The sequence below is a fragment of the Manihot esculenta genome, chromosome 6 (assembly GCF_001659605.2).
Source record: "Manihot esculenta cultivar AM560-2 chromosome 6, M.esculenta_v8, whole genome shotgun sequence".
NCBI classification, from domain to species: Eukaryota; Viridiplantae; Streptophyta; class Magnoliopsida; order Malpighiales; family Euphorbiaceae; genus Manihot; species Manihot esculenta.
In genome coordinates this window covers 1,294,822-1,320,786 of record NC_035166.2, presented here as the reverse complement: position 1 = coordinate 1,320,786, position 25,965 = coordinate 1,294,822, and the positions used below count along the sequence as shown (strand labels likewise).

The window sequence follows — 25,965 nt, the reverse complement described above, 5'->3', positions numbered from 1 at the left end:
GACTCTCTTTTTGCCTGCCACGTGACAGGCGAACCCCAAATCCGTCAATAAGTTTTCCCCAACCCCAAATCAGCAAATTTTAATTCCCCCGCCCCTAAATTTACAAAAAGCCCTCAGTTTTTACCCTACAGTAAGTCTCATTCTATATCTTTGCCTTTGAACTTTGATTTTCCTGTCAGGGAATTTGTTCTGTTAGATATCGATGGGTACAATTCTGCTTATATATTTATTTTTCTTTATGATTTTGTTCAGAGTGAATTATAGCCTGATTAACCTAATTAAAATATGAAAATATTACTATTTAATTACAAAAAACTTTATTAATTGATTATTCAATTTTAAAACTATTTAGACTCTGTAACTTAGAACCTTTAATTTTATAAAAAGTCTACTAATTTGCATCTCATTAATTTGCACAATTCTTTCATCTATTTTCCAGATCTGCAGTTAAAAGACCCAAAAAGGTTTGAAACAGCTTGAATTGGCAAACAAATTCAATGACAGAAGATTAAGATGATGACGAAAAGAAAAAGTGTAGACAGAAAAAATACACAACAACAGCTACACAAAACAACTAAAATACATAGAGATAACACTCATCACTCCCGCACTATAGCTATCAAGGAAAATAACTAATATCACAACATTTACTAGCACCATCACCACTCATCCACTAAAAAAAATGGAGCAATATGCTAGTGTCAACAATCCTCTCACAACCGAAAAGGTAACTCACCTCACCACTTCAACCATTTTCTGTCTCTGCTCATTTGCTGCATACTAGTATCCTTTACAGCTTAATCCCTTCTCGTCTGATGGAAAACCGGCACGAAATTCCAGTGAACTCCCATCGGATGAAGACAAGCACATAAAATACAAAATATTACAGGCATTTCCCTACTGCTGTTTGTAGACGGTCACTAAAACATGATTTGATTACAACAAAGGGCAGTTTAATCTTCGTGACTATCTCCAACCTAAAATAACACCCAACTTGACAACAATGCAGAAGTCCAAAAATAATCCAGTGCACACACCAAACTTTGATAGTTTTTTAACCTAGTATCTTCATGATGATCATCATCAAGCAGCATCACTGTGGGCTTAATCTCCAAACACGAACACAAGCATCCTCACCTGAGCTTACTAAACTCAGCTCATCAGTAAAAGCTAACCCATAAACCCCACCCAAGTGAGCTCCTTTTATGGTCATCCGACTAGATGCAGGCTTGTCCACTTCATAAATAATGACACAAGTGTCGAGTGAACCTGTTGCAACCATGCTGCTATCAGGAGACCAAGCAAGGCAGTTTATGCGAGCAGTATGGTATAACATGTTCTTAAGCTTCACCTGTAAGAAATTGTGTCAAATATAATCAATAAGATAATATGGTTAAGCTAATAAAATAGAATATATTTTTTAAAAAAAAAAAGTGGAAACATCTGCTATTGCTACCCCTTATTAGAAATTACTATGGTATCTTGAAAATTAATTCACTACTCGGCCTGGGTTCTAACAAATTATACTTCTATAGGCAAATTTCAAATCAAGGACCAGTCCTTGGTTCCATTTAATATACCCTTATGTCATTCTTAAAATAAATATTACTTTATTTTAACTGACAGATTTGCACATTTACAACTTCAGCTTACCTAATTAAATAACAGAAATAAACAGTTCAAGTGCAATAAAATAATCAAATTAAATTAAGAGAACAAAACAACATACCTCTCTGGAGGCCCAATCCCAAACAATAGCTTCTCTGTTTGCATCACCAGATGCAAACATTGAAACATCTGGAGAGTATCTTATGACACTGACAGCCCCCCGATGTTTCTCAAGGACTGCTTCTTCCTTAAGAGTATCACCTGTAATAGAATATACATGCAATTTGCCATCCTGCCCGCCTATGATTGCCTCATTTCCATCAGGTGTGATTGCAGATGCTGTCACAGAATAACCAAGATTGATGGTTGACACCACTTTTGTACCACGAAGCATGACAACACCTGAATCAATTGTGATCAAAGCAAGTTCGGGACAGAGAAGGGCAAGACTCAAGTCTTTTGGCTGACAGCCAATGTCAATGGAATTGGCATCTCCACATTGATCCCCTTGAAAATGCACTCTCCAAATCTAGGTGACATAGGGAATGCAGACAAGGAAAGCATTATTACTAGAAACCACATATAATCTTTTTAGGAGAAGGTGTCTCAGGGAGAAACATTAAATTATTAAACCTAGGTACAATTTTACCTAATATCTAGTAAAGTTGCTAACTAATCAAGGAAATAGTAATAAAACCTTATACATACACCAAAGATCAATATGTAAAAGGTTTCAGCACTAACAAAAGTGTTGAATAATCATCAAGAAACAAGTAATTTCATCACAATCTAGTTTGAACATCAACTTTATAAGCCAACATTAACATGGGAATTACTGAGTACATCTTATATTTTCAACAATAAGCAGTGACTTATATTGGAAGCAAAATTTCACAAATAATATTTAAAAGATGCTTTAAACTTTCTCCACACAACTTTGCAGATAAAAGTTCAAATTGATGGATTCTTTTAACTGTGTAATACAGGCAACTTCTTTCATCACTTTTATGCTGTATACAAGTTGGGAAACTCAAGGAATTCATAAATGTTTGCTAGGGAAATACTTTCCTTGGGAATTCAATTATAGCTTTAGATGCATATTATTTGTTCATAAGCTAAGTATCAAATACAAAACAGAAGCCCCACTTTAGATATATTCTGCTTACATCATCAAATAGTGCAAAAGAATGCACAAGCATGTTCTGATTCCAATCTTAACTCTATAATTGATTAAAAATGGAACAAAAAGTAAATATAGTTATTTCAAATTAAAATTGATGTGTATATGCAAGTCAATCACCTTATTGTCAAATCCAGATGTGACAATTTCTTCTTCAACAGCAGCTAAACATTTAATTTGAGAACTCTCTTTCCTCTGTAATTTACAGCTGTATCCAAAGCCTTGAATCCATTTAACTATCAAACCATCATAACTGCTGGACAATATAGTTTTTGGGATATTTTTAAGCACAGCTAACGATGTAACATTCTTCATATGTCCAGATATTTGTCGTGGACTTTTGTCAAGATCACTTGCAGAAAAGATGCTGATTGTGCCACCAAGAGACACAGTGACAAGATAATCATTCTGCCAAAGGCAACCGACTAGCATGTCATCAACTCCACCAGAGCCGGAACATGTCAACGTTTTCTTCAATTTTCCATTACCATTATCACAGATCTCCCACACTTTTGCTGACTTGTCAGCAGAAACAGTCAGAACCTACAAAATAAAATTAATACTATTATCGGTATTACAGAGCATAGCATGCCTGCTCCAAGTAGAGAGGTAAAAGAAAATGATACAAGCAGAGTGAAGCAAATAGGTGAAGCAAAGAATGAGAAAAAGAAGATGAGGAGAATAAGAGGGCTTTTTGCATTTTCATGTTAAACAAAAAAAAAATTTTCTCAAATCTTGGTCCGAAAAAAAAAATTTCCGAAATCAGGGTGAAAATTGACTCTACCGCACTCTTAAAGTGCGGTAGAGCTTACCGCACTCTTAAAGTGCGGTAAGCCAAAATAATTTTTATAAAAAATTACATTACCGCACTTTTGAAGTGCGGTAATGTAAAGAAAAATTATTTTAAAAAAAAAATTCATTACCGCACTTCAAAAGTGCGGTAATGGATTTGAAATTTTAATTTTAATTTTTATTTAATTAATTATTATATTATATTTTATTAATTTAATTTATTTAATTATATATTAAATTTATATAAATATAATTATAAAAATTATATTAATATTAATTATTTTAAGTTATTTATAATATAATATAATATTTATTTTATTAATTATATAATTTAATTAATTATCTATTAAATTTATATAAATATAATTATAAAAATTATATTAATATTAAATTTAATTATTTTAAATTATTTATAATATAATATAATATTTATTTTATTAATTATGATGTTCTGAGATTTAGAGAATATGATTTCAGTATACGTAGCGATCTTTTTACTACAGTACCACCAGTCCTATTATACTGGTCCATGCGTATGGATGTTTTAGAGGCCCTCTCCATGTCAGGCGGCCATTTAATTTCTTTCGGTGCACAAGTGGGCAGTACTGCGAAGTGACTGGATCCGTTGTTTTTCCTCCTGTCAGGTCACCGAGTCGAGTAAGAGCTTACTGGGTTTGGACTTCTGGATGATCCGGCCTATCATTCATATTGAAATCTAGTCTGAATCTACCGAGCTTGAAATCTGATATGCTCTTATGGGCCTCAACTCGACCTAAGGAGTGCGAGACTCTACGGTTATCAAATTATATACTTTAATTAATTATATATTAAATTTATATAAATATAGTTATAAAATTATATTAATATTATTATAAATATTAATTATTTTAATTTATTTATAATATAACATTATATTTTTTATATTTATCATTTTATTTTATTATTTTTATTTTTATAAAATTTTTAAAAAATTATAGCACTAACAACACCTACAAAAAAAACTTCAGACTTTTTACTATTTCAAAATAAAAAAATTATTCTAAAATCTATTATTATTTCAAAAATTAAATATTTATAAATTAATTGTAATAAAAATATTAATTAATTATATTATATTATAAATAAATTAAAATAATTAATAATTTAAAATAATTAATATTAATATAATTTTTATAATTATATTTATATAAATTTAATATATAATTAAATAAATTAAATTAATAAAATATAATATAATAATTAATTAAATAAAAATTAAAATTAAAATTTCAAATCCATTACCGCACTTCAATAATTTTTTTTTTTTAAATAATTTTTCTTTACATTACCGCACTTCAAAAGTGCGGTAATGTAATTTTTTATAAAAATTATTTTTCTTACCGCACTTTAAGAGTGCGGTAAGCTCTACCGCACTTTAAGAGTGCGGTAGAGTCAATTTTCACCCTGATTTCGGAAAAAATTTTTTTCATACCAAGATTTGAGAAATTTTTTTTTTTTTTAACATGAAAATGCAAAAAGCCCAGAATAAGAAGACATTCAGAAACACAAACACACACAGAGCTTTTAGATACTCTTGTGAAGTACTAAAAAGGCAAAGGCCTAAATTAGCGCTTAAAGTTTGTTTCAGTAATTTGGCCTCTCATTTTCAATTGAAGTCAATTGAATCCCTCAACTTTTAATTAGGGGCAATGAAACTCTAGACATCAATTCTGACCTAATTCTGTCCAAATTAATCACATGCAAGGATTATCGTGATGGGAAGGGTTTAGGTGCACCTGAGTAAGGAATCTTGGATCCATGTCTGTGAATTTTCCTTTTGAACAAGCAATCACTAGTTCATGCTTTATAATCTTAGAAAAGGAGAAGAGATCATATAGAATCAGAGAAAGAATGTAAATAAATATAGGAAGAAAGTTTGAGAAGAAGTTCGCTGCTTTGTCTAGGGCAGCAAAAGATGAATAGGAAATAGGTTTGACTGGTGAATTTGATTTTTATTTCAGATGGTCCACTACTCACAGATTTCCCTTTGACTCATGCAAATCAAAATATTATAAGTTTTACTTTTAGTATTTAGAGTTTAGCAATGAAGTGGTGAACTTGATTTTGGTGGAGAAAAAGGAGAATGAAAAGGGGGAAGGGAGAAGTTGCAAAAGAAGAAAGATCCAGATTTTTGTTTTTTAATTGATAATTATTTAATAATTACATATAATTAAAAAGAAATATCTTACTCATTAATTATCTACTTTACTGGTTTTTTTTTTCAACACTGTTGACTAACGCTGTTACATTGGGTTTAACTGAACTGCAATTTAATTATGTAGCGCTCAATTGATCACAAATGAAAGTGAGGGGTCAAATTGACTACTGAGCTAAAGTTTAATGGTTCATTTGGGCCTTTGTCCAATTAAAAAGGAAATACAGATTGCCTTCAAAATGATAGGATGATATCCTTTGTGAACATCTGAGATACTGGTAGTCAAGCTGGAGAATCCATTTGAGAAACATGGATAATGGAGTAGAAGGGAAAGAACTAAAAATGTTGTGTATGTTTGGTGGCATGGGGGCGAGGGAGGAGAAAGAAAGGGAGAGGCACTCTTTAACAGAAAGTTAAAAGATCATCAGATAAACTAGTGTCAACATCTCCAATGATATACACCTTTGCACCCAGATGAATTTATTTTTAGCATAAGTACTACAGCTTTATTTGTGGCCAACAGTAAGCCTACCTGTTTACCATCAGGACTCCAGCTAACAGCATAAATGCTTCCCTTGTGACTATCTTCAGAGGACAACTCTCCAATCTTCTCTCCAGTCTTCCCATCAAACAATATGCCCTTCTTATCGGAGCTTACACTAATGAATTTGCTGCCATCTGGAGAAAATCTTATGCAATTGACAAAATTTGAATGATCCCTGCAAATCAGTGAACCAAAACCTGTCAGTGAATGCAGCATCACAAGAAAGAGGCCAGCTGGTTCTTTTTCAACATACAATCTTGTGAAGTCAGCATGTTCTTCAAAATGTAAAGCAAATATTTGAAAAGAAAAGGTTCATTTCTTGATTCAACTGAAAGGTAAATCCTCTACTCTCCAGAAACTCACCCCACCTGAACAAAAAGAAAGGAAAAATAAAAACTCCCTAAGAAATTAAGGGATAGAAGAACTGCATCCACAGTTATGATCCGTGAAAATAAGGTGGAAACGTCTAGGCAAAGTCAATTCCGAGATCAGCATGCATCCTAATAACTTCAGTTCTTCAAAGTGTAGATGATTAATAGCTGATAGTGCAAATTCCCCCAGTTCAATTATTTATCCTGTTCCATTAGAGTTGGTTTAGACATCTATATCCAGGTGGACATTTCAAAACAATTTACTATTGAAGTTTACATATTCTTATCAGTGGATACATGAACTAGTCATTTGATTAAATTTTTTTTAATTTTCCCACTCTGCATTTTTCAACCTAATAACATAGGATGCAATTTCCTCACTTTTACAAGAAAAAGATCAATTGTTTTCTGTCTTTGATAATTTTTTTTTTTGTTTGTTTGTGTTGCACACGTCTGCTTGTGGTTCATGCTATTGTTATTAGTAAAATAATAATTTATATTTAAACAAAGGTCAAAGTTATAGGTTAATCATAATCTCAACTGCAGCTTTTAATACTTAGCCCAAGAAAACAACCTGAAAACTCTAACTATATGCAACTCAAAGTCACCAAATAAAGTTTCCACTTATGGTATTAGCAATACCAAGCTATAAGAATACATGATTGATTACAAATATAGCAAGAACATTTGTATAAACAGAGGTCACCAACCAAATCAGTTTAGCTCGGATGTTGTATCTGAGCAACCTAGATTCTAGACAGGTCGGTCATTCTTGATTGAAGATCAAGTAGCATAATAAACAGTAGATAGTAGATATAAACGACTCTAGAAGGTGTGAATTTGAATAAAGCATCACAGGGGTCAGATGTGATCCCAAAACCACTGATTCTACCTTCATTGTTCAAATGTAAGTGCATTATGAAAAGTTAATAAGTACACGTCACACTAAAATTCCAAGGGAAGAAAGTGTTAATAACAAACCTGCGGGATAGCTTGAATTTAAATGGAGGTCCTTCATAGAAATTCACCAAAAAATCCTCCCCACAAGTCACTATCCGAAATGGTCTTGTTGGCTTAAATGCACAGCTAAGAACTCGCCTCGAGTGCCCATCAAATTCCCCTACATTAGTGCCTGAATCCCACCTATTCAAGAAGATGAAAATGAAAAAAAAAAAAGAAAAAAAAGTAAAGACAACAACAATGCAATAATCAAAATCAGTAGCTACAGAATCTCAACTTCAACTTACATAAAAGCACGCACTAGCGATTTGCCCTTGCCATCTCCACAAGCAACGATCCTCAACCCATCAGGCGACCACTGAAGATCATCGATCCGACCAGACAAAACCTTAAATTCCTTCTTCAAGACATGATCATTATAAGCCCCCCAGATCCTGACAGTACCGGAGACATCAGCAGAGGCGATCCACTCGCCGTTGGGGGAGTAACGAGCGACGGTAGCTTGATAACCATGGTCACCGTAGACGGAGACATCGAGAGGGTTATCGAGGTTGAGGATGAGAACTGATCGGTTGTTGGTGAAGAGGATGGAATTGGATTTGGGATTGCCGGAGATTAAGATCCCACGGCCGCGCTCTGTGGTGGGAACACAGGCGTAGGTTTCAGAGAGGATTGGCATTGAGGAAATGGAGATTTGATTGAGAATGGAGTTGTGCAGTGCACGAAGAGAAAAGTGAATAGGCGACCAGTGATCGCTGAGAGTGAGCTTAATAGAAGACTAGAAGACTAGTAAACCGTTGAATTAAGAAAATATAAATTACAATTTAGTCCCAGAAAAGTTCAAAATCAGCCCTTAATCTTTTTATTAAGATTCACATAAACTCAATTTAATTCCTTTTATCAAATAAAACTTTAAATTTTTTTGCTGGAAATGAGTCTTGACATAATAAAATATTATTAATAATAAAATAATATTTTTATTATAAATATTGCTTTTGTAATTTTAAATATTTAAAATTATGTGCTAGATTTATCCTTATATGCTCGTATTTAAAAAAAAAATTATTTCATTAAGAATATTAAATTTTATTATTTCAAATTAAAAATAATACTTTATTAAAAAAATCAACATTTTATTAGATTAAAACTTATTTGAATTTAATGGTAAACTTCAAAGAATTATTAACTAAAAAAATCGAATAACACTTATTTGAATTTTTATAAAAGGTTTAGAAACTAATTTGAATGTTTTTATCATTATTTTATTTTATTTTATTTTATTTAGCATTTATTTTTTTAATTAAAATTTCACATTTTCGAGATTTAGTAGTTGTACAATGAGAAGTTTTTTAGGTTAAAAAAGTTTAGAAATTAGCATCTGTTTCAGGTTTTATTTCTATTTGTAATATTTAGAAAAATTAAAATATTTTTTAAAAAATAACTATTATATTAGATTTTTTTTATACTTTAAAAATCTTATTAATACTTCTATATATAAATTTATAAATATATTTTATTTTTAAATTAAAACTAAACATTGTAAAATAAGTTGTTCTGTTTATAAATATTTTTTACTTTAAACAATATTTTTTAAATATAAATTATATTCCGTAAATAAAGAAAGTCTAAAACTCATTTTGCATATGAAAAAAATCTTAGGTTTAGAAAATATTTTTCATATATAATATTTTTAAAAAATTATTATTTAATTTTTATAATACGAAAAAACTCATTCGTTAGTATATTAATTTTAAAAAATATATTAAAATATTTTTAATATTTTAAAAGTATACTAATCGATTTTTTTAAATTTTAATTATTAAATATTATAAAAAAATTTAAAATAATTAAAACTATTAAATTTTTAAAATTATAGAATTAAATAATAAAAAAATTAATTAATAGATTTTTAAATTTTAAAAATGTTTAAATAATTTTTTTAAATTAATTAGAAATTTTTTAAAATATTTTATGGAAATATTTTATAAAAAAATATTTTAAAAAAATAAATTATTTTTTATTACAATTAAAAAAATAAAAAATTTTAATAAATTTATGTATAATATTGTTTATATGGTTGTTAAAGCGGAGAAATTAACTTTTTTTTTTTTAAAAAAAATATTTTTTCTAAATAACTTAATTTTAAAAAGAAATGTATTTTTCTTTTAAATTTTTTAATTTTTTAAATATTAAAAAATAATTTCTAAAATTTTTTTTTCGTAAAAGTAATAGAGGCTAAATGTTAACCTTGAAAAATAGTTGCTAATGGATAGGGCTCTTGCACGGTATTTTGGCGTTTCGAACTAAATTAAAAAATTATATTAAATTGAATTAAAATTAAAAAAAATAATGATGTAGAAATTAAATTATATTAAATTAAATTTATTTAAATATTTAATTTTGATTTTTATTAAAAATCATACAAAAACTATATTAAATTCATATCAAGCCGAAAAATCTATTATACATATATATATATATAATTAATTTATAGTGATATTATAATTTTAATTATAAAAATATTATGAAATTATTTATTTTAAATTATTTTAAAAAGTACTTTAACATTATTTACAATTATAAAAATTATCTATTGTAAAAGAAGTTGAAATAATTATTACTGTTAAACTCTCATTAATTTTATTAATATAATTTTTTTAATTTTTTCTTACTAAAAATTATAAACTTGTAAAATTTTTTATTCTTTTAATCACATCAAATCTTTATACGATACTTACTGCGTATTCTTACATATTACGATATATGTGTTTTTTTATATTTATTTTGTATATTTAAGTGAGTAGATGGAAAGTATATTTTTTATAAAATTAATTAAATATTTTTTATTTAAAAATATATAAATATATTTATAGAAAATATAATATAATAATTAATCTATAATTATTATTTTTAATAAAATAATTATATAATTAAAAATAATAAATATATATTATTAATATTTTTTATTATTATACATAAACTATAAAATAAAAATATATTTAATTTCAGATGGCGTTCATATCAGCAAAATTTAAAATTTTAAAAAGTAAAAGATTGTAGTAGCTAAAAAGAAGAAGAAAAATTTTTTTATTATTATTTTAAATCATATAAGATAGACTATGTATGCATCTCACCAAATAATCTATTTGCATCTCTAACAATAAAAACAAATTGAGGTTAATTGTTTGATATAAATAATGAGTAAAGTTCAATAATCATAGATGAAAATTATTCTAATGGTCATTATTTTTTAAGTTAAAAATAATTAATTTTTTTATTATAAATAATAGAATTATTAGAAAAAAATTAAATTGAATGAAATATGTAAAAATTTTAATTTAAAATAGAGGGTAAAAAATCCAAGTATTGTTTACAAAATTCAAATTCATACCAAATCTAATTACACACTACCCAAATTTATTGTACTAGGGTTTAGTCAAATTGAGTTCACATAGAAACTCGACCCACAAATATCTCTACACACGCACTCTCTATTTTTTTATGTAGAATGCCAAAGCATCAAGTATCTAGTTAGGGTTTTCAAGTTTTAATTTGGATTTGCTTTGTTCCTCTATTATATCATATTCTATATACGGGAGACGAAACTAGAGTTAATAGCCAAAAAGAGATTGTTTACTCAAAGAAATGAAAAAAGAAAAGAAAAAAGGAAAAAAAAAAAAAACGCATAAAGCAAAGCTGGTTTTAAAACTGGTGGAGTAGCTGGTAATCAAGGCCTGAGGCTCATATATAATCAGCGCCTACGTGCCGCCGGCTCCTTCTGGGCGTTGAAATACACAGTAGCAACCGGCAGCCCCAACTCCAAATGTGCAGCGAACATCCTCGTGTTGAAATTAGCCCTAGATTGAGGTTGCTCCATCATTCCCAGCGCCTTCCGTTGCCGGAATAGCACCAGGATGTAGCGGTGTATTCCCACCGGCGGTCGAGGACTCACGTACGCCAATATCTCTTTCCCTTCGTCATAATTACAAATTAATGATTAAACCCTACTTTTTAAACAGATTGAACTAAATTATGCAAGAGCAAACAGATTGAAAAATCCGCAAAGATCATTTATATTTATATATTTAAATTAAATTCAAATTCTAATTTCAAAATTTTGATTAAAATTTTTTGTATGAATATTATTTGAACCTATATATTTATTTTTACATATTTAATTAGTAATTTATATATTTATTTCCACATTTTCTATTTTAAGTTTCATTCTTTTTAAAGAAAATAATTTTTTATATTAAAAATTATTTTAAAAAATATTCCTAAAAAGTAATTTATTATTTACTTAAAATTTAAGAAAAAGTAAAATTTTCAGAAAGAATTGTGGTATTAATAATATTTTAACATGAAAAAACTGCTTTGTTGAAAACATTTAAAAAATAAATTAATTATTATTGTATAGAAAAAATTTATTAACTATTTTTCTAAGTGTTTTTCAAATTCAAGAAGATAAAAAAATATTTTCTAATTTTATTTGAAGTGAAATTTATTTATTATACTACATCTTAAGCAAACGTATAATGAAAATCTAGATTTCTGACCTTTAGTAGGATTTGTACCGCCTGGTATATCTGCCACTATCCTGAAATCATAAATAACAAATTTAGAGATTAAAACAAATTATTAATAGAGATGAACATATTAATAAAAAAATACAATGATTAAATATAATATTTATTATTATGAAAATCCTTTTCAATTTATGAAATTTAAATATATAATCTTTCACATCACATTAATTTTCCATTAATTTATATAAAAGAAATAAAATATATAATTAATTGATAAGGTTAAAAAATAAATGATAATTATCATATAAGCAAACTTACCAATGTACCCACTCTCGCATGGTGGGTTCACTGGGACTTGGTGCATCAGGGTCTGTCATCACCTGCATAATCAAATTTATTATATATTTAAATAATTCCACATTTATAAATTACACATGCAAACAAAAAATTAATTTCTCTTTTTAATTCATCTCATTTATATGATCTATTTTCTTTTAGATTAAATTATTTAATTAATAAATAGATTATTAAAAAAAAACTCATACCATTTTGGACCATCGCTTCATAAATTATATTTATTTTGCATGATGTATTGAAACTGAAAATTTTATAATCTTGTCTGTACATTCTCTTTTACATTATTGAATGAATAGTAATAGTAATTTCTGTCCTACATTAGTAGGAGATAACAGTAATTTTTATTATAAATCAGAAATTAATAAATGATTTTCTAAATTTTGAACGAGCAGGTGAAAATAGTATTTCATCCAGAGATGGTAAATATATACATCAACGGCAAAGAATAAACTTAAAAAAAAAAAAAAAGAAGAAGAATGGATTGAAAATCATGTGGATCAAAGTTCAATTCTCCTCTCTCAAATGTCTATTAATAAAATAAAAAATAAAAAAGACTGAAAGACAAATATATAAAGAAATCTTCCAAAAAAATATAAAAAGATATATGATAAGAGAAAAAAGAGAAGGGAAAAAAGAAATACCAGAGTATAGAGGTCATGAGGGAGGCCAGAAATGGTGAGTTGAGGAGGAAGAACAGCAAGAGAAGGCTTGACATCACAGCCATTAGTGACACGCTTAGCTCCATAATACACACTCATATTCACACTTGGAATGAACATATCTATCACATCTCCTATCACCCGTCCCACCACCAGAGGATCTACTGATGCAGCCATTACCACCGCAAGATCAGATCAGATGATCAAGATCACGATCAAGAAGAAGCAGAAGGAGAAGAGCGGTGAGTCAAGATGAAGATCAAGAAGAAGAAGAAGAAGATCAGTGAGTGAATTCAGATCAAGATCAAGAAGAAGAAGAAGAAGAGCGGTGAGTGAAGAAGAGTGAGTGTGGAGGGCTTTGCTATATAGACGAGTTTGTGAGAAGATAAATGTGGCTCCTGAAGGGCATGCATGCATAGGGCATTCTAAAGTTGATTGAAGCAGAGATTGCCACGTGGAACTCTAACCCCTGTCCCACCCTTTTCACTTTTGTTTCTTTCTTTAACATCTGGGTTTCATCTCCGCCGTTGGTTTTTCCTTCATCAGCCAACAGATTTATTTTTCTTTTTTCTAGAAGCTAAATTTTAGATGAAATTTTTATCTCCGGCTCGATTCATTACTAGGCCTTGCTAAAGGCTGGGTTGATTTTACTTAAAGATGTAAACGGATCAATTACATGCAAAAATTAAGGTATTTGAATTCGAATTTGATTTATATTAGCAATTTAAATTCGTCAAAAATTTAATTATTATTATTTAAATAAAATTTAAATTTATTTAGTTTTATATATTTTAATTAATAATTTATATAAAAAAATATTTTTATTAATAATTTTCATTTAAAAAATTTAATATTTCTAAAAAATATTTAAATTTTAATTTTTAAATAAAAAAATATATAAATTTATAAATATTATTATAAAATATATTTTTATATTAAATTAATTATTTATATTAACGGATTGAAACAGTGAATATCCTATATATAAAATTTAAATTCAATTCAAACCTAAAGAATATTATTTTTTAAATTTAAATTCGTTTCAAATCTGATTATAACTATTTAAATACGTTCTATTAAAGTTGAATCGGATTGGATACCCAATCCGTTGCTATATCTGATTCTACTCTAATTTTAATTTTGAAAGGAGAACCTACGATTAAAAATTAAATGTTAAATTACATATTTGGCCCCATTGTCTGAATTAGTTTCGAACCTAAGTCAGCTTTAGGATTTGGTCGGGTTTCAATTTCAATTTCAATTTCTAAATTTATAATTACCAATTGATTAACACACATGACGCTATGAATAAAGCTACATTAAACCAGGAGTTCAAATCATTGATTTCGATTTAGGGTTTGAAAGTGAACCAAAATCATCTTTAGTATAGCTATATGATTTAATTTAAATTGGATTAAAACTAGTATTTTGAGTCGTTGACTCCGATTTAGGATTTGAAAAATGACTAACACTGTTTGGTTGAATTTCATTGTAAAATTTAATTTAATTTTATATTTTATGTGTTTAGTTTGAATAAAAAATTAAAATTTAATTTTAAAATTTTAATTTCATAAAATCCTTGACCTTTCTGCTTCGATACAAGCATGACCTTTCAGCTCCCATTCACAAATCCTTGAGAATGCGCAAGAGTGATGGAGCATGGTTCACTGCAACTTTTGCTTATGAGAGGGCGCCCAGTTTCTGTTTCATTTGTGGACTGTTTGATCATACAGAGAAATTTTGCAGGGAGCTTCTGAAGTTTGGGAATGCGCCAGTGGTTCGAAAATTTGGGCCGGAATTACGTGCCAATCATCGACGCCCTCAGAGTCTTGGCAGCCGATGGCTTAAGGGAGGAGGAGGGGAGCAAAGCATCCAAGGTCAGTCGAGTTTTAATTCTGGTAATTTCACTGATAGCGGACTGAATCCGCCTCCAAATGCGGGGGTCTATAATGATCATGATATGGAAAGGGGTAAAGAGGATCTTGATGTTGGGGAGGATCAAGCTATGGGTTTGGGAGTTGGTGTAACCATTGTTGATCCTAAACGGCGACGTATGGGACCCGATCACAAGAAGGTCATTGGGGAGAGGTCCTCTGTGGTACAAGGTTCAAGCAGTGCAGGTAGTAATCAGTCAAAAAATGGAGTAGCGGCGGGTCCTGGAGTTCAGGCCCGCCGATCACAATGAGTTGTATTAGTTGGAACTGTCGTGGGCTTGGCAACCCACGAGCAGTTTAGGCCCTGAAAGAGATGATCAGGGTTAAGAGGCCGAACTTTCTTTTCTTGATTGAAACTTTATGTGGTTCTGCTAGGGTGAATGAGATAAAAGGTTTGTTGGGCTTTGATGATTTTTTCAGTGAGGATAGTTTGGGTCATAGCGGAGGGTTGGCTTTATTGTGAAGGTCAGTCTCTTCTATCTCTCTCTTAAGTTCATCGCAACATCATATTGATACAGAAATCTGCATGGATGGTGTTGGTTCTTGGCGCTTGATAGGGTATTATGGTGAAGCTGATCGTGGCTCTCGCCACTTGTCTTGGCAGAGACTGCGTATGCTGGCATCTCATCTTGAAGCTCCCTAGGTGTGTTTGGGTGACTTCAATGATATTCTTTCTCCATCTGAGAAGCGAGGTGGTCGACCCCAACCTCCACGCTTGATCAATGGGTTTCGAAAGGTTCTTTGTGATTCTGGTCTTATGGAATTTCCTATGACAGGATACCCATTCACGTGGGAGCATAGCAGAAACAGTGGTAGTTGGGTGGAATCTAAGTTGGATCGTGTTCTTACTAATGCTCAATGGCGTGCCAGGTTCTCTAATTCTTCAGCTGAAGTGATGGGTTTCTCTACATCTGACCATCTGCCTATCCTGCTTGTAGTTAAATGCTTTGTGGAACAGCGTCATGCTCACCGGTTTCGTTTTGAGAATACGTGGCTACGTGAGACCGGTTGCCGGAATCTTATTTTTAATATTTGGCAGTTTTCTTCTAACATGGATGTTGCGGGTAAGCTTAAGGCTTGTCGTTCTGCTCTCAAATCTTGGGGTATAAATCTTCGTCTTAAGCACAAAGTGGAGATGGATGAGTGCCTTGCTATCATGTCCCGTTTACGTGGCTCTCGCCTACAGGAACATATAATTGAGTTTTTACGAGCTAAAGCCCGCTTCTTTCACCTCCTAAATCTCCGTGAGATCTTCTGGAAGCAGCGGGCCAAGCAATTTTGGCTTAAGGAGGGTGATGCTAATACTCGTTTTTTCCACCAGTCTGCCAGTGCTCGAAAAAGGAAAAACACGATTGTCAAACTGCTGGATGATTCAAATGTATGGCGGGACAGGAATTCGGGGTTGGAGGGTGTGATGACTGATTACTTTATGACTCTTTTTACTTCCCACAGTTGTAATTCTGAACATGTTTTGCAGTGTGTCCCGACGTTGGTATCACAGGATCATAATGCTTCTCTCTTAGCACCATACAGTTGTGATGAGGTAAGGTCTGCAGCCTTTTCCATGAAAATTGATAAATCCCCTGGGCTAGATGGTTTCAATCCTGGTTTTTTCCAGCAGTATTGGGATATTATAGGAGATGATGTATATAGTTTTTGCATTGAGTGTCTGCATTCCGGGTCTATTCCTCTGAAGTTGAATGAGACGGCTTTATTTTTTATTCCAAAGAAGTTTGTGCCTGAGCGAATGAGCGACTTGCGTCCTATAGCCCTCTGCAATGTGGTCTATAAGATCATCACTAAGATGATAGTTAAGCGGCTTAAGTCCCTTCTGCCCACCATCATCTCGGAGAGTCAGAGTGCTTTTATTGCTGGTCGAAGTATTCAGGATAATATAATCTTAGCTTTTGAGGCCTTGCATGGTTTTAAAGTGCATCAAAGGAAAAAAGAGTTTTCTGGGGCCCTCAAAATGGATATCAGCAAGGCCTATGATAGACTTGAGTGGGGTTTCATTCGGGATATGCTTCTTCGGCTGGGTTTTGCGCAACAATGGGTTGCTTTGCTGTTCTCTTGTATCTCCACTGTTCGTTATTGGATCCTGCATGATAGCACGGAGTTAGGCCCTATTGTTCCTACAAGGGGATTGAGGCAAGGAGACCCCTTATCGCCGTACTTGTTTATTCTTTGTGCTGAGGGGCTTTCCCGTCTCCTGCAAAATTGTATAAGCAGTGGAAGCCTTCATGGGTATAGGGTTTCTCGGGGTGGCCCGCAGATTTCTCACCTTTTTTTCGCAGATGATAGCTTGATCTTCTTCCGAGCAAGTGTTCAGGAGGCTTTGGAACTCAAGCGTATCCTTCTCATGTATGAAAATGCGTCTGGACAGGTGATAAACCTTCAGAAATCATCTATCTCCTTTAGTAGGTACACTCCTGTGGCTCTTCGGGACTCTGTATGCTCAGTACTTCAGGTTGAGGAGAAACCAGATTTTGGAAATTATTTAGGATTTCCTTCTCATGTTGGGAATAATAAGAGGGAAGTGTTCAGTTTTGTTAAGGATAGATTGTGGAAAAGGCTGAATTCTTGGAAGCATCGGGCACTGTCTCAAGTAGGTAAGGAGGTTCTCTTGAAAACAGTCCTCCAAGCTTTGCCAAACTATGTGATGAGCTTATTTTTACTTCCTCAGACTCTTTGTGATGAACTGCAACGCATGATGACTAGATATTGGTGGAGTAAGGGGGCGGATCAAAATCGGGGTATTCATTGGCTGGGTTGGCACAGAATGGCAAAGCACAAATCTGATGGTGGGCTAGGTTTCAAAATTCTTCATAAGTTTAACTTGGCCATGCTTGGGAAGCAGGGCTGGCACATTATCAACAGGCCTCAGTCCTTAGTGGCTCGTGTCCTTAAGGCCCGCTATTTTTCGACACAATCTTTCTTCGAAGCTCCTTTGGGAAGTAACCCTAGTTTTTTATGGCGCAGCATATGGGAAACTCAGGGTCTGATTCGAGCTGGGGCTTACTGGAGGATTGGGAATGGTCAATCAGTTTCAGTCTGGGGGCAACCCTGGTTGAGAGAGCTGCCTGAGTCTCTGGTTTCCACAACCCCTCCTTTGAACTGTGCTAGAGTTGTTGTTTCAGATCTCATAATTAACCACAGATGGAACGAGAGTTTAATTGCACAGATGTTCAACGAAAGAGATAGAAGTTGTATTTTGAACATCCCTCTTAGTCTTTCATCGTGTTCTGATACATGGTGCTGGAAATTCGAGCCCAAAGGTCACTATTCGGTTAAGAGTGCATATAGGTTCCTGGTTGATGGCTTTCGACATAGGGAAGGGAGTGAGATATGGAAAAGGTTCTGGAAAGCTAAAGTTCCCCCAAAAGTGCTCAATTTCTGCTGGCGGGCTCTAGTTAATGTTGTCCCTTGCCTCTCGTCACTTCAGTCCAAGAGAGTCCCAGTTGATCCTTCATGCCCGCTGTGTCATGTAGCCCCTGAGAATGTCTTGCATATTATGATTCAGTGCCCTTTTGCCCGCAGCTGCTGGTTAAGCTCGCCGTTGGGTTGGCCTACGCCTTTTGCATCTTCTTTAAATGAGTGGTTTTCTTTAGCCTTCTCTTCTGCTTCTGTGGAAAATGCCTCCCTTATGCTAATGAGCTTATGGGCTTTGTGGCAAAATAGGAACAATGTTGTATGGAAGGGCCAGGGTCAGACTGCGAGTGGTGTGTTCTTCATGGCTCTGAATTTTTTGCAGCAATGGAAAGCAGCCCGGGTCGTGTCCTCAGTAAGCACCATTGTCGACCCGGCTCGCCCGATCTGGTCTCCTCCGCCGCACGGTTGGATCAAGGCGAATATTGACGCCTCTTTAAACTTGCAACGAGGTTCGGTAGGTTTTGGTTGTGTAATCCGGAAGGATGATGAGAGTTTTGTGGCTGCTAGAGCAGGCTCTTTTTATAGCCAGATGGATGCAAAGTGTGCTAAAGCTATAGCATTCCGGGAAGCATTGAGCTGGATTAAAGAGTGTGGATGGGATCGAGTTCTTTTCGAATTGGATGCTCAGGTATTTGTGATGTCAGTTAATTGTGTTTTGTTAGATGATTTATCGTCTTTTGGCCTTTTGATTCAAGATTGTAAACTGCTTCTATCTAGTTATGAGGAAGCAAAGTGTGTTTTTGTTCATAGATCTGCGAATGATGTCACTCATGTTCTAGCAACATCGGCTCATTCTGAGTCAGGTCAAGGAGTTTGGATTGATATATCTCCTCCTCACATTGTTTCTTTATTCTCTTTGAATTAATGAAGTTTTCTTGTTATTTAAAAAAAAACCTATATTAAAAATTCTCATTTACACTATTCCCTTTATAATTTGTTTAGTAAATTTTAACTGTTAATAAGAGTTTAATGTTTTTTATATATCAAATAAAATTATATTCTTTATTATAAAATAAGCATTTAATCATTAAAATACTCCTTCAAAAATTAAGAAAAAATTAGATGAGATTACTTTATTAGTTACACCTAATCTACATATTCAAAAATATAATTAATAAAATAAAAAATTAAAACAGAAGAAATGAAAAGTGGTGTGAAAAGTGGATGGAATAAAAAAAAGAAAATCTAATTTAGGTGATATTTAGTAAAATTTCAATTTTTGAACCCAAAAGAAATAAAATTTTATGTAATATTTTAATTTATTATTTTAAGAGAAATTTATTTTTTTTAAAAGTCAATTAAAATGGGCTTAACCCAATTACCAGTACAAGGATAAGTACAAAAACAAAAGCATAAAGTCATGTGCTGGCTGGCAAGGGTGTCTAAGGGTCTGCATTTCATTTATTCGATTTAAAAATAAATTAAATTAAAAATTAAAATTTTAATTTTTATAAAAATTAAATATCTCCACATTTTAAAAAATTAACTTTTTATTTTTCTATTTAAGTCTTATAATTATCAAAATTTTATTAATTGATCATTCATATTTATAAAAAAAAATATAAATTAATCCATTCATACCAACTATTTTAAAATTTTTTTCCAACATTTATAATTAAAATTAATAAAAGTATCAATTAATAGATTTTTTAAAATTTCAGGAATGCTTTGACAGTATCTCTCAAACAGGACTAAATAATAAATTTTTTCAAATAAAAAATAGACTAATTTGAACTTATCCATTAAGAACAAGGGTGAATTAAGAATTTAGCCAATTAATAATCACAAATGCAATTTTTTTTTTCTGGGTATTTGATAAAAAGAGAAGAAAAGAAAAACTAATATGCTACTCAAATATAGTGAAAATAAATACAGAAGAAACACCTGGGCAAGCCTTCACAAAAACAAAACAGAATCAAAGAAAGAAAAGTTCAAGATCAACAACAAACAATTCACTAGATTGAAGAAGCTATGATCTAAAATTTGGTGGAAGGTGCAAAGAGCAGCAAATGAAACAAACAGATAACAAAAACAACAGATGCATAGATGGGTGGTTGATGGGAGATTGACAAAGAATTGCTGGAGATTTCAGAAGAATCAACAGCAAGGGGCATACCATCACTGCTGAGACTGCAAGACTGGGGATCAGATTGATCCTCATTCATCATCATTGCTCGTAAAACTGCAGAAACTATATGAAAGTAGGCTGTTCGATTCTTCGCGAGCAGCCATGTTAGACCCATCAACTGGCAATCTTTGTTGTGCATTTTGATGGTTCTGCTGTCCTCTGATTTGCTTGAGTTCAAAGCCTTGTTGTTAAGCTGCATAAGTAAAAAGTTATTTGTCAATGATGAGATTAACACATAGTTTGGTGCATCAAATGTTAAACTCCTAACTATTTGCTGTTGTATCTAATCAAAATTAGATGCTTTGTTTGGAATAAAACACTTATCTCAACACTGGTTAATAGAACTCTTAAATTTTCAGTCACATTCCAACAATGCAAAAGAACCAGTGAAAACATACTCAGCAAAAATTATGTCTTCATCTTGAGCTAGTCGGAGTCAGCTATACCAATCATTTTCTTTCATTGTACTCCAGTACTTGTTTTTTAAGAAGGAAATAGAAAAAGAAAAACAAATGTAAAGGGCAAGCCCTTTGAAGTCCATTGTTGAATTGTATGTTTCCAAATTGGCAATAAAAAAGAGAAAATCAGAAATTTAAAGATGGGAAAATTTTAAACCAACCCAGCATAAATAAAGAGACACACTTTACAGAAATAGAACCATGCATGACCCTATTGCAGACACAGTTGGTTCGCAGGACCACAGAATATTTTGTGATGGGTTAGGGTTTTGAGACACTCTTTTTCATCTATCACATGAAATTTTGTCTCAATCTTACCCGTATGTCTTATGGTTGAATCAAGTTTTTTTTTTTTGTGTGTGTTTTCTATTTTCTTTCTCTAATTTTGCTATTAAGAGTGCTTGTGTACCTAAAATTGTGCGTTTACTTCAAAGTAAACATTTTTACTAACATAGCAAAGAAAGATTGTTTGTGTAAAACCCAAAACAAGATCAACCATTTCAATTTACCATAGCCAAGAAGAAGAGAGAAAACTATATCAGCTGCTTTTTCTTTATTCTTCAACTAATACTCATGAATTGGAAATGGAAATTTTATCAAATACCTTAAAAAGAGAGAGAAAAAGATATGAAATTTACCGAATAGAGGCTGTTTAAGCACTTGGAGCACCCACCAAGACCAGGAAATTGGTTCACATTAGTACTGCTACTCAAGCAATTCCTCTCTAACCTCTTCACCTTCTTATCCCCAACAAGCTTCCCCATTTGGTTAGTAGAAAAGGCCTCAGGACAGTTCAACGGGTGCAACCTAATCCCACAATAACAATAAACCAAATCACAAGTCTCATTTGGTTTCACCAATTCTATTCCCTTTTGTTTCAAAGCTTTACCCAGATCATCAACACAAGTCTCCGAGTCATCTGGGAGCAATGGCAGATATGAGGAGGTAGTATGACCGGCTACTCTGCCAGCTCGGCCAAGAGCGGTGGCTGAGTAGGCAGAGTACAGCCATGCTGCAAGAACAGGGCAGCAACGGCTCTTGTGTAGCTGTCCAGTTTCACTACTCCCACATGATACTTTTATGCCGTGGAAGAGGTCGTCCGGCAGGTCTAACGGACAGCTGGCGGCATTAGATTGTTCTGGGAATGCAGGAATGGTTGAAGAGAGAGATGGGTTTGGCAAGAATGACTGGGTTGTTGTTGCTGCTGGGTCTGGGTTGGCTAGACCCAAAATGTGGAAGAAGAATAAGAAGAAGGGTAAAGTGTTGGGGAACATGTGGGGATGCTTGTTTCTATGCGTTAGCTTTTGAGAATGCTATTGATGGAGTGAATTAACAAAAGGATGGGAATGGAGTTGTACTATGGATGGAGAGATAGACAGATAGAAAGAGACTTGTACTATGGAAGAGAGATTTTTACCATGGGGAGAGAGAGAAAGAGAGAGGAAGTGGAAAGAAGAACAGGGGAGGAAGGAAGGTGTGGGGTTGGGTTGAGTTTGGCTGTTTGTTTTTTGTTAGATCCAATTTATAGAAAGAGCATGTCGAAGTTAATTGGGGGATTAGCATTATCATGAAGAAATCATCTTTTGCATAGGTTCTTACTTTCTTTCTTTCTTTAATTATTATTTAATTTCTATAAGATTGAAAATTTTACTATATAATATTTTAATTTTAAAAAAATATATAAAATATTTTCAAAATTTTTAAAAATTTATTAATTAGTGTATCTATCATAAATATTACAAAAATTTTAAAATATTCTTAATATAAAAAATTAGTTAGAAAAGACATGAATTATTTAATATATTTTAAAAATAAAAAAAATAATTAATTAATTTCATTAAATTACAGTGTTTAAATACCAATTTTATTTAAAGGCAACATGAAACAACTGAAATTCAAGCAAAATAAATAACATTTTGAATTCGACAAAAGAAAAAACATTTTGAAAGTAATTGAACAGAATCTGAAGATGAGCATGACATGACTGATTTAAGAATCAAAATGAGAAAGGGGAAATAAAGGTAAAGCTTTTCCAGTTTCCACCATGTTTTTTCTTTTCTCAGTTTTTTCAGACTCATGAAATGTCAATCTTTTTTGCTTTTCTTGGGTTCCAAACAGAAAAGAAACACTCACAAAGCAAAATTAGGATTCCCCATCACATTATTTCTTAATTAAGATTTGGGTATTGCCCCTTTAACTGCAAAATTAAACTTATAAATGAGGATTTTAATTAAGTTTAATATATATAATCACTACTAAAAAAATAAATTTAAAACAGGAGTCGCAAATTGTTATTTATATATTTTAACTATACCCATAGATCATTAACAATAATATGTCTATTTCTATTATTAAATATAAGACAACGGTTTAATTTATTAAAAAATTTAACTGATCAAATTGAATTAAATTAAATCAAATTAATTAATTTAATTTAATTTAACTTTTATTTAAAATTAATTTGATTTAATTTATTTTATTTAATTAAATTTTAAATCGAAACGATTCAATGGTGGCAAAATCATACACTAAATAAAATACATTTCTAATGGTCAAATAATGTCAAAAGTCAAATTCTCTCACATGATTAAAAAATGCCCAAGTGGGTGATAGCCTGCATTGCAGTCATGAATATATGTATATATAGGGATAGATAAAGCATTTTCCTATTTTCTATGTTGTAATAAATTAAGGTTTAATCTAATAAGATTAAGTTAGTGGGAAGTCTTATGATGGACAAGAGAATCTCTTATGTTGGATTTAGGACCTTACATCTTAATATTTTCCCTTGAAACATTCAAAACATTGTCTTCCACTCATGAGTTTGGAAAGAAAGAAAGAAAGAATATGTAATTTCTTTCTTATGCTTATGGGAAACAAAATCCTTCTAATCTTTTTACTATATATAGATATAGATAGTAATAGTAATTATTACTAGATGTCATTCCTTTTAATAACATACGCTAAGAATTTCAGTTTAAATTAAAAAAATCGATCGAATTAAATTAATTTAAAATTTTAATTTATTTTTTTATTTATTTCAATTTGGTTCGATTTGATTTTTAATTTTAAAAATTTCAATTATTTCAGTTCGATTTAATTTTAATAAAAAAAATTAAAAAAATCGAATCGAACCAATTAATGATAATAATATGTTATTTTTAATAATATAAAAAAATCAGATTATATTAAAATTAAAATATTTTCATTAAATTTTAAAATATTAAAAATAAATGATAAAAGAAAATTTATTAAAAATTGAAATCGATTAAATTGAATCGAATCAGACCAGTTCGATTCGATTGAATTTCTGACAAACAGCAGTTTGATTTTTATAAATATTAAAATTTTAATTTTTAATTTATTTAATTTAATTCGATTTTAAACCGAATCAACTGAATATTCATGTCTATTTAATACAACAGCAATACAATATATATTTAAATTGCGATTATAAATTATTAATAATAAATTAAAAATTATTATATATGTTTTTATTGTTGCGTAAAATAACGATTTAATTTTAAATTTTAATATGAAATATTGAAATGAAGTATTTGATTCTTTAATAGGTCTGTCCATCTCGAATTCAAATTACTCGAGATAATGATTTTCGAATATCGAATAATTTATATTAAAAAATATTTTTTAAATGGTTAATTTTATAAAAAATTTTAATATATATTTTTATTAATTTTTAAATTATTTAATATTAATATGTTAAAAAATTGTTAAAAAACAGAGTAATTTAAATATATTATTATAAATTTATAATTATTAATATTTTGAATGAATAAATCTTAAATGGAAAACGTTGTCGTATGTCAAAATTTTTCAAAAATTCAATCAGAGAATTTCTAGGTTATACTCGTGGGCCCTGGAGGGTTTAGGGTTTAAATGTTGGCGATAAGACTCCTGTTAATTCTTGTGATAATATTTATTCCTCATAAATTCAAATAAAAACCCTCAAAATTAATGCAATTTCCATTTCTCACGAGGAATATAAGGTATAAATAACTATTATTACAGTTTAATTTAATTTAAATAAATATATAATTGAATATAAAATAAATTTCAAAAAAAGAGAAATTTTTATAAATATTAATTGCTGAAAGTCCCAATAAGTTGAGAATTCAAAATTTATGGCTATAAATAGATTATTTTTTAATAAATTATATTAAAAATATGCACTTAAGCTTTAAATAACTAAAAAAATTGGATTATATCATATCATATGAAAGTCTTTAAAAGAGGGTATCAAATATTTTTATAAGATTGAGAAAGTAACGATGGATAAATTACAATATAAATTTTAAATTTTTTTTTAAAAAATTTAAATATAACAATGAAACAAACTTATATTAAAAAAAATAATCTTTCGAAATTTCATTTCAAACGTTTCATGAATTTAAAACAATACGAAATCTATAAAATTAATAGAAAATTAATCTAATTAATTAAAAAATCACAAATTAAAGAAAATATCTTTTAATAATTAATAAAATAAACGGCTTTAGAAAATAAAAGGCTAACAAAAAATTTAAAAAGTACTTTGAGTTTTACTTACATATTTATTAATTTTTTAAAATACAAAAATTATAAATAAAAGTGAATTTTTAATATTAAAATTATTTTTTTAAATAAATAAAATTTATTTTAAAAACATGAAAATACTTTTTTTTAATGAAATGATTTATATAGCTTTTAGTTATTTTCTTAAAAAATTTTATTTTAAAGGAATAAAAAAAAACGAAATAGTATTTAAGAATAAGTAGGATTAATAATTTTAAATTTATAAACTCTAAAATTAATTTAAATAATAAAA

General features: G+C 30.6%; 4 protein-coding genes across 5 annotated transcripts; 1 reads left to right on the top strand and 3 right to left on the bottom strand.

Annotated features, from left to right (window-relative positions):
* Positions 1-481: 481 nt before the first annotated feature.
* LOC110617486 (actin-interacting protein 1-2) lies at positions 482-8,423 on the bottom strand. Its single transcript, XM_021760300.2, has 6 exons — positions 7,937-8,423; positions 7,671-7,832; positions 6,307-6,493; positions 2,909-3,331; positions 1,730-2,137; positions 482-1,351 (listed from the first exon to the last, which is right to left on the bottom strand). Exons 1-6 carry the CDS (start codon positions 8,326-8,328, stop codon positions 1,094-1,096), a joined length of 1,830 nt encoding a protein of 609 aa, XP_021615992.1. The 5' UTR covers positions 8,329-8,423; the 3' UTR covers positions 482-1,093.
* Positions 8,424-11,244: 2,821 nt separating this feature from the next.
* Positions 11,245-13,550, bottom strand: LOC110618238 (protein MOTHER of FT and TFL1). Of its 2 annotated transcripts, none has more exons than XM_021761369.2 (4): positions 13,174-13,550; positions 12,494-12,555; positions 12,206-12,246; positions 11,245-11,615 (listed from the first exon to the last, which is right to left on the bottom strand). In XM_021761369.2, exons 1-4 carry the CDS (start codon positions 13,366-13,368, stop codon positions 11,401-11,403), a joined length of 513 nt encoding a protein of 170 aa, XP_021617061.1. In that variant the 5' UTR covers positions 13,369-13,550; the 3' UTR covers positions 11,245-11,400. The 2 variants fall into 2 exon arrangements, with proteins under 2 accessions (XP_021617061.1, XP_021617060.1); XM_021761368.2 differs by having other exon boundaries at positions 11,245-11,621; positions 13,174-13,534.
* Positions 13,551-18,306: 4,756 nt separating this feature from the next.
* On the top strand, positions 18,307-19,419 carry LOC122723814. The gene is made up of 2 exons (XM_043957460.1): positions 18,307-19,144; positions 19,358-19,419. The coding sequence occupies exons 1-2, from the start codon at positions 18,307-18,309 to the stop codon at positions 19,417-19,419; spliced, it is 900 nt and encodes a 299-aa protein (XP_043813395.1).
* A 962-nt stretch (positions 19,420-20,381) lies between these two features.
* Positions 20,382-22,649, bottom strand: LOC110617493 (uncharacterized GPI-anchored protein At4g28100). The gene is made up of 2 exons (XM_021760313.2): positions 21,779-22,649; positions 20,382-20,875 (listed from the first exon to the last, which is right to left on the bottom strand). The coding sequence occupies exons 1-2, from the start codon at positions 22,412-22,414 to the stop codon at positions 20,531-20,533; spliced, it is 981 nt and encodes a 326-aa protein (XP_021616005.1). The 5' UTR covers positions 22,415-22,649; the 3' UTR covers positions 20,382-20,530.
* Between the last annotated feature and the right edge of the window lie 3,316 nt (positions 22,650-25,965).

Coding starts and splice junctions, on each gene's coding strand:
- LOC110617486 (XM_021760300.2), bottom strand. CDS start 8,328: ATGCCAATCCTCTCTGAAACCTACGCCTGTGTTCCCACCACAGAGCGC. Junction 3,332..6,306: donor GGAGTCCTGATGGTAAACAG/GTAGGCTTACTG, acceptor TTTATTTTGTAG/GTTCTGACTGTTTCTGCTGA. Junction 2,138..2,908: donor CATCTGGATTTGACAATAAG/GTGATTGACTTG, acceptor TATGTCACCTAG/ATTTGGAGAGTGCATTTTCA.
- LOC110618238 (XM_021761368.2), bottom strand. CDS start 13,368: ATGGCTGCATCAGTAGATCCTCTGGTGGTGGGACGGGTGATAGGAGAT. Junction 12,556..13,173: donor CTCATGACCTCTATACTCTG/GTATTTCTTTTT, acceptor TTGATTATGCAG/GTGATGACAGACCCTGATGC. Junction 11,622..12,205: donor CGGTACAAATCCTACTAAAG/GTCAGAAATCTA, acceptor ATTATGACGAAG/GGAAAGAGATATTGGCGTAC.
- LOC122723814 (XM_043957460.1), top strand. CDS start 18,307: ATGTTCAACGAAAGAGATAGAAGTTGTATTTTGAACATCCCTCTTAGT. Junction 19,145..19,357: donor ATTGAGCTGGATTAAAGAGT/GTGGATGGGATC, acceptor ATTCTGAGTCAG/GTCAAGGAGTTTGGATTGAT.
- LOC110617493 (XM_021760313.2), bottom strand. CDS start 22,414: ATGTTCCCCAACACTTTACCCTTCTTCTTATTCTTCTTCCACATTTTG. Junction 20,876..21,778: donor GCTTAAACAGCCTCTATTCG/GTAAATTTCATA, acceptor TTACTTATGCAG/CTTAACAACAAGGCTTTGAA.